General features: G+C 29.9%; 3 protein-coding genes across 5 annotated transcripts; 2 read left to right on the forward strand and 1 right to left on the reverse strand.

Annotated features, from left to right (window-relative positions):
• The first annotated feature begins 18 nt into the window (after positions 1–18).
• Positions 19–2,314, forward strand: LOC130445014 (40S ribosomal protein S25). The gene is made up of 4 exons (XM_056780475.1): positions 19–108; positions 400–492; positions 593–776; positions 2,189–2,314. Exons 1-4 carry the CDS (start codon positions 106–108, stop codon positions 2,266–2,268), a joined length of 360 nt encoding a protein of 119 aa, XP_056636453.1. The 5' UTR covers positions 19–105; the 3' UTR covers positions 2,269–2,314.
• Positions 2,315–3,302: 988 nt separating this feature from the next.
• On the reverse strand, positions 3,303–6,563 carry LOC130445017 (ninjurin-1-like). 2 transcript variants are annotated; one of them, XM_056780481.1, is made up of 4 exons: positions 6,512–6,563; positions 5,452–5,605; positions 3,699–3,872; positions 3,303–3,628 (listed from the first exon to the last, which is right to left on the reverse strand). In XM_056780481.1, the coding sequence occupies exons 2-4, from the start codon at positions 5,530–5,532 to the stop codon at positions 3,461–3,463; spliced, it is 423 nt and encodes a 140-aa protein (XP_056636459.1). In that variant the 5' UTR covers positions 5,533–5,605; positions 6,512–6,563; the 3' UTR covers positions 3,303–3,460. The 2 variants fall into 2 exon arrangements, with proteins under 2 accessions (XP_056636459.1, XP_056636458.1); XM_056780480.1 differs by lacking the exon at positions 6,512–6,563 and adding an exon at positions 6,095–6,405.
• Positions 6,542–12,797, forward strand: LOC130445015 (probable ATP-dependent RNA helicase DDX43). 2 transcript variants are annotated; one of them, XM_056780478.1, is made up of 10 exons: positions 6,542–6,677; positions 7,861–8,219; positions 8,434–9,009; positions 9,065–9,230; positions 9,408–9,517; positions 9,590–9,876; positions 9,947–10,188; positions 10,258–10,420; positions 11,958–12,079; positions 12,704–12,797. In XM_056780478.1, coding segments are annotated over exons 2-10 (2,007 nt in total). In that variant the 5' UTR covers positions 6,542–6,677; positions 7,861–7,879; the 3' UTR covers positions 12,705–12,797. The 2 variants fall into 2 exon arrangements, with proteins under 2 accessions (XP_056636456.1, XP_056636455.1); XM_056780477.1 differs by lacking the exon at positions 12,704–12,797 and having other exon boundaries at positions 11,958–12,498.
• The last annotated feature ends 938 nt before the right edge of the window (positions 12,798–13,735 follow it).

The raw sequence follows: 13,735 nt of genomic DNA on the forward strand, positions 1-13,735 counted from the left end.
ATTTTGATACAAGAGATGTTTACGGAACGTGCCATACTGTCAAATGTGACGTTTCACTCTTGTGATGTAGTATCCGTTTCCGTCTTCTTTTTGAGTTTAATCAACATGGTATGTAGTACTTTCCAAATTAAAAGTTTTAAGTAGTTAATTTTCTATGAAAAATAATCATATTTTGTTGTTAAATTACTTCCAATTATTTTTTTTTCTTTATAAAAAGGATAATTTCTCAATAAACTATCATTTTATATATTTCAATTTTTGTCCATGTGTTATGATGTATAAAGTTTTTACAAGACTTTTCCGTGGTTGTAAAATCTGATTTAATGAGTCTGATTTATCTATTCTAATACCTAATTTTTATTTAATATAAGATGGATTCTATATTAATTATGTTTTTAGCCTCCCAAAAAGGACGCAAAATCATCTGCGAAGCAACCCCAAAAGACCCAAAAGAAGAAAGAGGGGTCTGGTGGAGGAAAAGCTAAGAAGAAGGCTAGTATTTTTAATATACAGTTTCAACATATTTAGTCTTCAGTTAAAGATTAAAAATTAGTTTGTATGAAGTTTCTCAAGGATTTTTATTACATTGCAGAAGTGGTCCAAAGGAAAAGTTCGTGATAAGTTGAACAACCAAGTACTTTTTGATAAAGCCACATATGATAAATTGTACAAAGAAGTACCATCATACAAATTGATCACCCCTTCAGTTGTTTCCGAACGTTTGAAGGTCAGAGGATCCCTTGCTAGGAGGGCACTAATTGAACTTCAACAAAAAGGTAAGTTTCATTATTATTTAAATAAAAAACTTCAAAAATATTTTTATATATGTCAAAGTAACTAATATGTGCTATTTAGTAGTTGAATCAATAATTTTTACTGTTAAATCACCAAATTTTAGTGACTATTGATAAATATATTCCAATATACAATATCTTTGTTCTAAGTAGCAATTTGATTGATTCAAATCCCGTATAATTATTATAAATTGTAGTTTAAGGGGTAAAGTGTGAGAATCTCCTAAAGAACTTATATTTGGTAGACCAATAGGAAAGGTAATGATGAATTTATGTCAAATTAAAAGACTTCAATGTACAATCAGCCAACAAACATAAATTTAGTATCATTTGATTTGATTGTATCAACTGAGTTCAATGACACTAATTTTAAATCAAGGAAAAGAAACTGTACATAGTTATGAAATTTTTCAAAAGTTTCTTCTAAATTTTCACTGATAGCAATAGAGGGTCCTAAAGTTTTCCTTTTTTGTGTCTTTTGCTTTTAATTCCAATACAACATAACTTAAGTTAATGCATCTTATCTTGTCAAAAAATTTTAAATCACAATTTCCCTCCCATAATTCAATTTTTTATCAAAATTGAACAATGATAATCATAATAAGGATGACAAACAGACTTTTAAATCAATTTTTTTCATGTAAAAAGCATGCACAAGAGGTTAAACTGTATTACCCTCCATTAGTTGGAGAGGTGCTTGTCATGTGGAGATGCCTGTGGATATTGATCTTGAACTTCTGTAGGTTGTAGTGCTAGATAAAGACGTGCCTTGGCAGCTGATTCCACAGCACTTGTACTTCTTTAAAGAAAGAAGTTCCAATAAATTGATGTTCTAGGTGTCTTCTGGCGAACTCATTCTTGAGGTCTTGCAAATACTGCTCTAGGTGGGAATATGTTGGAAGGCTAGGGAGAACATATGCCGAGGTAGTTTCGGTAAAACAGAGTCAATCAGCGACCTTTCTTCTATGCTCTAAGCTTTCTGCTTCTGAGGTTTTGGATGTTAACCAAGTATATTGGGGGTGAAGCACGACGGGCCTATGTGCTTAATGGCTATGGGCTGCACACTATTATACTATGAACTATCACCAACAATTCTAGAAATTCCAATTTCTTAAATCAGATTTTGTGAACTTTCACAATTTATTGGAAAGTATAGAACAATTATCCTTTTATCTATGCTTTAAAAAGTTATTTTAGTTTACTGAAAAAAATATGTCCTGTACTGCCAACATATAAACGAATTTTTATCATTCATTCAAGTATTTATGATGATATTTACTTCTAGATCACCTGATAGGAAAAACTGATTTAATGAGTCTGATATATCAAATTCTACTGTTATATTTACAAATTTTATATAGGATGTTTCTTAAAATGTTTTTTTGTTTTTCAAGGCCTCATCAAGCAAGTTGTACAACATAGGGCTCAACTTATTTACACTAGGACAACAAAGGGAGATGATCCAGTCGCGTAGATTGTAAGATAAAAAATATCTTTTCAAAAAATAAATTGAAAAACTACGCTTTTGTTTTATTTATTTGAAATGCACAATAACCCCAGTAATACAGGACTTGCAATTTTAATGAAATCATTTGATGAATAAAAAAATATTTGGTATATATTTTTCAACATTATATGTTCACCATATTAGTCCATCATCAAAAACCTCTCATAAAAGTGAGTCAGAAGGTTCTATAATGAAGAGTTAATTTTTGGATATAGTATGTTAATATTTCAAAAAATGAAAAGGGACTAAAAAAGTCACTAGGTACCTTCAGATTATCTAAAATCTACTGAATTTCACATTTATAATTTTTTTCCACCGATATAACCAAAGGTTATATTGTTTGCTTTGAATATTTGAGAAAAGAATTAAGATTTAAAAAGATGAACTCCTTGATGTCTAATTGGAGATTAAACTTTAAAAAGGTTTTTCTTCTAAACTCAATAATTTCAGAGATATTTAACTAAAATGTCTTTGAAATCTTTGAAAGGGGCTGTAGAGCAATCTCGAAGTTTTGTTGATAAAACGGATTTTAATGATTATATTCGAAATCGAGAACAAACTTTGATACAAATTTCTGCAAAATAGGGGGGTTTATCTTTTCGATATTACTCCCGGAAAAAAGTAATGATTTTAATAAAATAATTATAAATTGCGAAGGAAAAACTTAAATCTCATTCTGAAGATTAATAAAACACGGGTGCCAAAAATTAGAATCTAATTTTCCCTAAAATCTAGCGGTTATTTACAGTTTGCAATATTTAGATTTTGTTCTGTGGCTGCAATTGAGATTTCAAATGTCAAAATTACAACCTTAACCCAAAAGTTATTTATCAAACACTATACTTCTAAAATAACGTAATAATTTATTGTTTAAAATTTCTTTCATATTATATACGAATTTTCCAGTTAAAATGCAGCAAATATAGGATTGTGTATTTTTAGTAAAAGTGTTGAGATTTCATTTGTTCTTAATATTTTTTTGCCATATATAAAAATTGATATGCTTCAATAGTCGTTTAATAATACCAAACTCTTACATATAATTAAAAATATAAAATGAATAGTGAGTGGTTTGAATAATATGTGACTATTGCGAAGTGAATATTTCAAAACGAGTACATGCATTTTATGTATCACAAGGTCACCATGTTCCTTTTTATCAATCATCATCCTTCATTGCAAAAACGTTTATTAATATATTTATCGCCATTATGACGATATTTAAACAGAGTACTACATTGTTGGTCTTGTTTGCGTTTTCTTGTTGATGTTCTTTATTTATATCCAATTTACTTGCCAAAATTACTGAAAAGCAGGCCTGAATCACCTGAAAATATATATATCTAGTAATGAAAAGGACTTTAGAGGCTTAAAATACTAATGACTTAGTGTCTTACCTGAAGTAGTATGCTCAATGAAATGAGAACTATTAGTAAGATATAAAAAGGATGACTTTCTCCAACGGTTAACACATATTTTAACTGTGCGGCGTTTGCAGTTAATAATGCAACATTCAGGAAACCTTGAGCAATAGTTTTCTTTGTAGCATATCGATTAACATCCAATGTTTTCTGAAATGATACATATAAATGAGGATTTCATGTAATGTCGAGTTTAGACATGCACAGATTTAGTGGCGCCAGTAAATTAAGTTAGCAAGTGTAAATATCAATTTGTATAAAAAATTGATTTGTGCATGCTTAGATGAAAAAAGTCTATATCCTTCTGAAATCACTGGCGCCAGTACAAAAAGTCAAAACATACAAGAACAAGTGCGCGCAGGTTGTCAGCATCCGTTTGTCAGTTTTTAGTTTGATCTTTGTTTTGGTTAATCTTATAATTTTTCTTGGTTGTAGTTTATAATTCTAGCTAAAAAGCGTGTACATTAAAATTGACCAAAATTTCTTGAAGGCTTCTGCTGTGAGTTCTAGAAGTTTTACTGAAACACACAAAGTATGTAGACAACCAATGCATGGTTTAACTCAAATATGGCGTTTTCGTTGTTTGCGTTTCTGATTTCTTTTTTTTTTTACTAATGTTTAGTGACTATTTTACAAGCTTTGGAAAGTTTATTTGACATGGTGTGCATTGTAAAAAACATTCTAAAAATGAAAGTGGCATGCATCTTATTTTTGTTTCCACACAAAGTGTAAACCTTCACTGGCGCCACTAAATTAATGCATGTGTAAACTCACTATTAGTGAAAGAATATACATTATAAAAGGTACTGGTCTTATATCTAAAGCATATTGAAAGCAATTGTAGATGAATACGATGAATACAGATATCAAAAGATCTTGGAATAGTTTGAAAATCAAACAAATATATTTCTGAATTATTAAAAGAACGGCTTTAAAATTTTTGATTTCTTAAGAAATGAATAAATGTACCTATGGTTTTGATTATTTATCGAAATTAATATTCAAATTATGGAAATTGACATTTTTTACATACTTTTAAATTGATTCTCCAAATATCTGAATTAAGTAATATAAAATTGGGTATTTATGTCACATTTTTATAAAAGCGGACCTGTATTTTGTTTATACGTTATTTATATAAATAAACCCGACGTCCATCTAGATACACAAAGATTTATGATTATATTATTTTCTATAAATGAGAAATATTTTTCCAAATCTATATTAGAATTATTTATTATAGAAAGCATGAAGAAATTTATAAAATAATCGTCTAGAAATGAAATATTGTCTGCCCTGAATAAATTTGATTTGATAATAGAAAAAAACAGGTCAGGCTTTTATATTTTTCAATAAATTAAAGAACAATTAGTAGATGAAATGAAAAAAAGTACAGAAACTATGAATAAAAACTACATTATAAATATCTACCAGCAGAACAAAGCCTATTTTAAAATAATGAGCTACTTCAAAAAACTAGTTTTTTAATATGAACTGCATCACATCAATAACTGAATTAAAGACCAATAGTATATATTCAATTTAATAAATTTCTTTAACTACACAAATTATTTGGACAAATCTCAATCATTCAGTATTAGAACCAAGTATTAACAATTCTATTTCTCTAAAACTATTAATATGTAAATTGTATTTAGTTATTGATCAAGGAAAATATTGTTTCATTAATAATATATTCTAAAAAATACGTTATTTTAAATATTGATACCTTTATTATCTCCGAAATGATATTTCCATCTTTGGTATCGCGTGGAGTTACTGGCGTCGCATTTTGTTGACTTTGAGCCATTCTATAATCTCCATGCAGATATCACACCAACTAACACACTAGTTATTGTTTGTTGCTACTTAGTATTTTTTATCTAACAAAATAATAATCAGTCATTGATTGAAATATCGATAACAAACACAAAGATTTAGCGAGACATAAAAAAGTGGTACTTGAAATGGTCTGTTTTGTAATTTTTTTTTATTTTGTTTTCTCAATTTGTTTGTAATGTATACAAATACTACGAGATTAATCGCTTTAAAAGATATACGGGAATAATTAAGCTTCGAAATAATGTGACACATTCGTACTTTTTCTAGTGATTTTCTTTTTGTTGGAAACCATAAGATTTATTAGAGAATTAATACAACAGTACACTATATAATTAGGAGACAAAATACCCAAAAATATAAGATCTATGTAATTACATAATTATTTTTCTATTTGTATACCCTCTGATTATACAAAAGAACGAATATTTAAATCATTGGTACAGCCTAAAATTACTAGTGTTAACTTTAAATTATGTGCTTGGTGCATATTTGTTCTAAATTGTGAAATTCTAATTTATATGTACACTTACTACCAAATTCTGTAGTCCAAACATTGCATTAAAATAATAAGAGTGAAATCAAATTATATTTAAAAACACAAAGGATAACATATTTTTTCAAATTTAAATTAAGAATGGTGATGGTATTATTTACAATCGTTATATTAAAATATTCAAAAATATAGCAGATTAATTGGAAATTTAATTTTCAGTAGAATATTTATTACAATAATTAAAAAAAATCAATGAATTGAATGACGTTCTATTATCGATATAATTTTGTCATTGTTAACTTATAGCAAACATATGGACAAGAGCTTGGAATAACCTAGTTGCTGTTACTACTAAAGTCAAAATTTATATTCTCTTGTTATAGAAAATAATTTTTTTTCTACTATTTACACACGTAAAGTAACAAGTATCATCTAAAGCGAAAAATGATCTTACATGTTAATACTTTAACCCAAATTAACGTATCTTCTAACGAGACAGTTTATACAGAAAAAGAAGAAAATTTGAGGTTCTCGATATATGTCATCATTCAACAGCTGAACATTGAGGTTGAAGTTACCGGTACTATAGTATAATTGAAGACATTATTTTGAATAAAAAAGTAAATATACTCAGTTTTTTCTTATAGCTATACAAATGGTGTGAAATTAATTATCATATTTTGATAAAGTCGAAACGTCAAAATTTATCTTTCTTTTAAAAACTATCAAAAAAAAAACTAATTTTAAAACAGAAAAAACCTAAAATCAAGAACATTTAGATGCATAAATTAATTACTCTTAGTATTATACTACTATTAATATTAAAATAATTTTTGTTTACAAAGTATTCTAGTAGTGCAAAACGTTTTAATTTTCTTTCACATGTCGTTTGAAGATTTTTCCATGTCTGATGAAAAGAATATCCGTATCAAACACAGAAAAAAATTAGTGATTTGCCAAGTTTGAATCTATTCCTGTTATTTATTACTAGACTTTCGATGTTTCATTTTTGTGATGATTTTTATAATTATATCGATATACAGTTACTTTTGATGTTTATTCACTTATAGCTTTGTCTTTGTATGTTATGCTTCGAAAGTGTTTCCATTCTATAATACATGCTTACTAGTGATCTAAATCTTTAGCATTTAATTCTGCATGGTATTAAGTTTGTGTTACTATAAATATGATTTAAAATGTGTGATTTTGCAAGATAGTTCATTTTCCCAGTTAAAGCTTTCCACTTCTTTGTTCATTAATGTTTATAGATCATACACTGTTTTTTATGCTGTAATTTTTTTCCAAATTTGAGAAATCTAATAACTCAAGAGAGTTGTATATATATATATATATATATATATATATATATATATATATATATATATATATATATATATATATATATATATATATATATATATATATATATATATATATTAGATTAGAGCAACGAAGAATTGTCTTTTCTTGGAGGCTTTGCTACATATCTAATCAGCGTTTATAATCTAAACATAAAAAAATGTACATAAAGAAGACATGATTTGAAATTTCTTGATAATATTAAGTGTAAATCCGACTCAAAATAATTTGCCACTTAATTACATGGTTGCAAACATTTTACTAAATATACAAGTTCTATAGCAAATTTGGAAAGGCTACAGTTGTATAGATAAGTAAATGTATGTGAAGCTTACAAAAATTAATAATTTTTTAAACAAATAGAGAGGTTTGAGCTAAACTTATGTCTCAAAATATCTTCAAAATTGAATTTGGAGTGATGTAAATCCATACTTTTTGTTTTAGATAATAAAACAATTTCAAAATGGATGAAGGTTGGGATGATGATGCACCAGTAGTTGTATCACAGTCTTGGACTTCAAACAGAAATGATGAACAAGATGGATGGGCAAATGATGAAAAACCTTCATATCAATCACGTAACTGGGGAGGTGAAAATAGGTATGCCTCACAAAACCAACAATTTCAAAACTCCAGTAGATCTGAGCAGAGGAATTGGAGAGACAGTAAATTTAATCAGAGTAGCAATAAAGATAATAAATTTAATCAGAATAACAGAAGAGATCAACATTTTCAAAGGAATCGATCTGATGAAAAATGTGAAGTGCTCCGTGTAGCTTCAAAAAATATTGGCAAGATAATAGGTAAGTTGAGAAATATTTAAATATTTATCAATACAAATGTAGAGCACAATATACACTTGTAATTAATTAAATTGTAAACTATGCATCTGTAGAATCTAATTAAACTTACAAATTTACATTGAAACTTTTTATCTGCGTTTAATAAAAGCTAAAGATACTACTCTAAATTTTCTACTGATTATATTGTTTGTTTATTGAATAATTTGTGTATTAGGACGTGGGGGCTCGAAAATTAGTGAGTTACAAACAGTATCAGGAGCTAGAATTCAAGTAACTAGAGAAACAGAAGGTGATGAAACTGTTGTTAAATTGTTTGGCATTGATGAAACCATTGAAAAAGCCAAGAATCTTATAGACGAACTAACAACAGAAAAAATTAAAATATATGAAGTTAAAGATTTGCCTCCAGAACCTCCAAAACCAAATGTTGATTGGAAACAGTTTCTAAAAGATTGTGAAGAAGCGGAAAAACGAGAGTGGGCTAAATACCCTCCTATTATAAAACAATTTTATCAGGAGCATCCCGAAGTTACTAGAATGACAGAAGACCAAGTAAAACAATTTAGATTGGAAAATAATAATATTGTAGTTGACAGGACGTTTAAAAAGGAAGAAAGTTTACCCATTCCTAAACCATGTCCTGAATTCTACCATGCTTTTCATCAGTATCCAGAAATTCTAGAAGAAATTCAAAAGGCGGGGTTTGAAAGACCGTCTCCAATTCAAGCACAAGCTTGGCCTGTACTGTTGAGTGGAGAGGATTTAATTGGTATAGCACAAACTGGAACTGGTATATTACATTCAATCTCTTAAATGCAATTTTGGATACTTATTGTTTATTTTAGGTAAGACGTTAGCATTTTTACTACCAGCTTTGATACATATTGATGGACAAACGACTACTCGGGAACAAAGGAAAGGACCAGCTGTTTTAGTGATGGCTCCAACTAGAGAACTGGCACTGCAAATTGATAAGGAAATTAAAAAATACCAGTACAAAAATATCAATTCGTAAGTATTTATTTGTTCAATTTTCTCTATTTCTATAATGTTTATAATTGATTTAATTATCTTATTAACTAATTCTGCAAATATTTCCTCCGTTCTCATTAAATACAAACAATTTCTTCCATTCTAAATAGTTATATTCTCTTTATTCTGTAGTTAATTGGAGTATTATTTTTATAGAGTGTGTATATACGGTGGCGGTAATCGTCGTGAACAAGTGCAAGTTGTTACTGACGGAGTAGACATAGTTATAGCAACACCAGGACGGATGAATGATTTAGTAGCAGCAGGTAAATACTAAATAAAGTATCTTAATCATTGTTAAAATTATTAAGTATTGATAAAAAAATCTCTTTTAATAGGCCATTTGAACGTCAAGAGTGTAACGTATGCTGTTCTCGACGAAGCCGATAGAATGTTGGATATGGGTTTTGAACCCCAAATTCGAAAAGTCATGTACTCGATAAGACCGACGAGACAAACTATTATGACTAGCGCTACTTGGCCACCGGGCGTTAGACGTTTAGCCGAATCCTACATGAACGATCCAATTCAGATTTACATCGGTACATTGGATTTGGCAGCAACTCATAGCGTTTCGCAAATTATTCAGATGTTGCCTGATGATGATAATGTTAAGATGGAAACAGTGAGTGACAACTAGTTTTAACTTTATGGAATTATTTATTTTTCAATAATAAATATTTGGTATGTTTTAGTTTATGAATTTCGCGCGAAATCTAACTCAAGATGAAAAGGTTATAGTTTTTTGTGGGAGGAAATCGAGAGCTGATGAATTATCGGCAGAACTGGCTCTAGCAGGTGTACAATGTCAAAGTTTACACGGTGATAGAGATCAGGCAGATCGAGAACAAGCTCTTCTAGATATAAAGGATGGTACAGTTCAAATATTGATAGCAACAGATTTAGCTTCCAGAGGATTAGACATTGATGATATAACGTAATATGTTTTTTTTTTAATTTTTAAATAGTTTAATTGTAATCTATTTTTTTTTGTTATTTATTTTAGCCACGTAGTCAATTACGATTTCCCTAGAAATATTGAAGAATATGTACATCGTGTCGGTAGAACAGGACGTGCTGGTAAATTTGGAAAATCTATAAGCTATTTAACAAAAACTGATTGGGCTCAAGCATCAGAACTTATAAAAATTTTAGAAGAAGCTGAACAGGTATTTTTATTTCATACACACTGGGTAGATAAAACCTTGAAAAATAAAGTTAAAAATTTTGGCTTTTTCTTAATATTGTATCACTCAATTTTTTACAACCAATCCGATTTACTTGAATTCAGTCTAAATATTCGATGACTGCATATTTATATTGGCAAAGTACAAGTTATAGGGACTTCATTACAATATTATCGAAATTTTTAACAGTCTGATTTATGTTATATGATTCATTTTTTCCCTATGATTTGTCTTGATTTTAGGTCTATTTTCTATTAAAATTTATTTTAAATAGCATGTAAAAATTGACATTTCGACCTACTTCGGTCTTTATAAAACAATATATATCTAAAATCATTACGAAAAATAAAATAAAAAGGTCTAAGAAGTAAAATGAAAAAAATGAAAATGAAATGAATGAAAATTCTATTAATCATATACAAACTCGACTTATAAATATCACATGGTCTATGCTTATAGATCTAACTAGAGAAGTCTTACTGGATCCTCCACCTTTGGTTTTAATCATATAATTTGAAGCCATGATAACAGCATACAGGCTGAACATTCTTAAAGAACTGCAGGTTGGACCAACTGGTCATGCAAAAATGTATACACAGCCCGTGGGTGATTGCCCAATCATATTGTTTGGCAGCAAATGGCAATTAAAACCGTGAATAATAAAGGCTTGGAGACACACATCACTGTGAAAGAACAATACTATACTTAATAGTTGAGCCACCTGATACGAAGCGATTTCTTTTTGCTTGGGGAACACGATACCATTTTAAATGATAACGTTGGCAGTAATCTCAATCGGCTCAGATAGTAGAGCAGCCATTCAATCCATAACGACCGAAATGTGTAGTCTAGGCCAGTGCTGGAGTGCAATAAAGTTCTACAAGAACCGGAAATGCTCTGCAGAAATGGAAAACAACATATGGCATGAGGCAAGATAAGGTACACATAGATAGGCTTTAGGCTTCTCCTATCAACAACTGCTCCAATTAAATAGGCGGAAAATTCGACTACTGACCGGAATTTTAACAGAACACTGTTATCCTAAGACGCCATTTTCACACTATGGGCATCACGAACGACCCGGAGTGCATGAAGGAGAATGAAACTATAGATCACGTCATTACAATCAGAAATTTCATAAGCGCGGAATCATGCAGCTAAAATAAAGATGGCAAAATGGAAAAAAGCTACTACGAAACCGAAATTATTTTGTCGCCAACCATAATATATAAAATTGAAGTTAAATGCCTTTTTTTCCTTGAATCATTACTACCCGACGCGTGCTTCAGTATCAGGAGGAAAAGTAGCACTTTCCTCCCTTGTTATACAAATAGCTATTTCCGATTACCTACACGAAATACTTTATATTTTTTCTTATGAACTAGTGCCTGTATTTAGTATTTCATGTAAGTCGTCGTAAAAGTTGAATGTACAACACGTGTAAAATGTCAATTTTATACGTTTGTGAGAATATAATAGGCCGTAGGTAGTGTTGTAATATATATAATTATTGTTACAGCTCGTTCCTCAAGAGGTGTACGATATGGCAGATAGATATGCAATATGGAAAGAAAAAAAAGACAGGGAGAGAGATAGTAGTCGAGGAGGGAGAGGTGGAAGAGGTAGAGGCACTAGACGTTGGTAATCTCAGATAATATGTAATTTTTTTACTTTATTGCATTTATAAATTTAATTTAAGTTATATAGTTATATTCAAATGTCATTTTGAAGAGATATTTGACTTCTTCTCATCTGATTAATAACATAATGCGTATCTTCTTCTTCTTTTTTATCGTTATCCTGATAAATATCGAGATTCTGACCGCATCGATAGTAACCATTCTAAAATATAAATTTTTTTGGTGAATTTCTTACTATTTGTATAAACGCATGAATTAAACTTTATAAAATTGTTAGTATCATAATATACGAGGAAGGAAAAGTACAAATTTTTCTCAAGAAATATTTTTTGTTTAAAAATTTTTATATAATTGAAATTATTGCTTTCCTTTCTTTATATTTCAAAACCGTTTATAAATAAATTGAATTATACAATTTTATATTTACCTTTCTTTTCATCGATGCTATATTGATAGAATTATAGCAGGAATGTTCTGTTCCTATTTCGTCAATGTCCTTTACACAACAGCATACACCGCAAATGTGTAAACATATCGCTAGAGGATACGCCAAGAAAAATATCAAATTTAGCGAAAACTCTGTTTTCCTACAAGGATATTAAAACAGATTTTATTATTTTCGCAGATAATCACTAAAGCTACAAAAACCCTGATGGTATGCAGAAACTTCACAGAGAGGAACTAGAGTTGCAACCAAAAGATCCTACTCGGGATGTACACGGCAATTGTGAGACCAATCATCACATATGGGGAGATGGTTTGGAGTACTACAACTATCCTACGAGGAACAATCTCTTGCCTAATAGCTGCACTAGGAGTGATCTAGCTCTCCACGTAGTATTGGAAATCGTTGCAAAAAAACATCACCAAAGAAATAAATAATGACCAAACCTGGGACATATCTCAGGATGATGCATCGAAAAAGTTTAGCTTTGAGAAAAAATTAAACTCAATACTAAGCTGTAGAAGTAAGGAGGATGAAAACACGATACAAGAAATGAACAGAAATGCAATTAAATGGTATATGGACGGATCTAAAGCAACAAACAGAACTAGAATAGGAGTGTACCGGCCTTGAACCAAACACTCTGGTTGTCTGGGCAACACACCAAACAGAAATTTATGCTATTGAAAAATGTGCAGAGTTCAATCTAGAGAGGACCTATCGCGAACAGGAGATCATAATCCTGTTCGATAGCCAAGCAGCCATTAGAGCTTTAAGCTCCAATATCATAAAATCTAAACTCGTTTGAGATTACCTAGTGTGGACGCACACACGCCCTTCATGGGACCTGAACCCTTCTGCTACAAAACAATAGAAAAAGTAGTTTTTTAATCCGTGATCTGAGCCTGGATTAAATACTACATATGTCGCAGTAAGACGGAGAAAAGAAATTATGAGAGATGCAAAATGTAGCTAATTTAAAGGGTCGGCGTAGCAAAACGCACGCACACGATTATCGATTGAAAACTGTGGAATTTAATTTGGCAGCCGTATAGTGAAGGAACGCTAAACGCAACCGATTTAAATGTCCAAAGTCACGGCGATGTTTCCAGAGAAATGAATGGACTGTGGACCCAAAAATTGCTGCTTTTAGACAACTTAAAGTATAATGTAGCTATTAACGGTCTTACTATTAATAAATAAATGGAATAT

Source organism: Diorhabda sublineata, chromosome 6, assembly GCF_026230105.1.
Source record: "Diorhabda sublineata isolate icDioSubl1.1 chromosome 6, icDioSubl1.1, whole genome shotgun sequence".
In the NCBI taxonomy this organism is placed as follows: Eukaryota; Metazoa; Arthropoda; class Insecta; order Coleoptera; family Chrysomelidae; genus Diorhabda; species Diorhabda sublineata.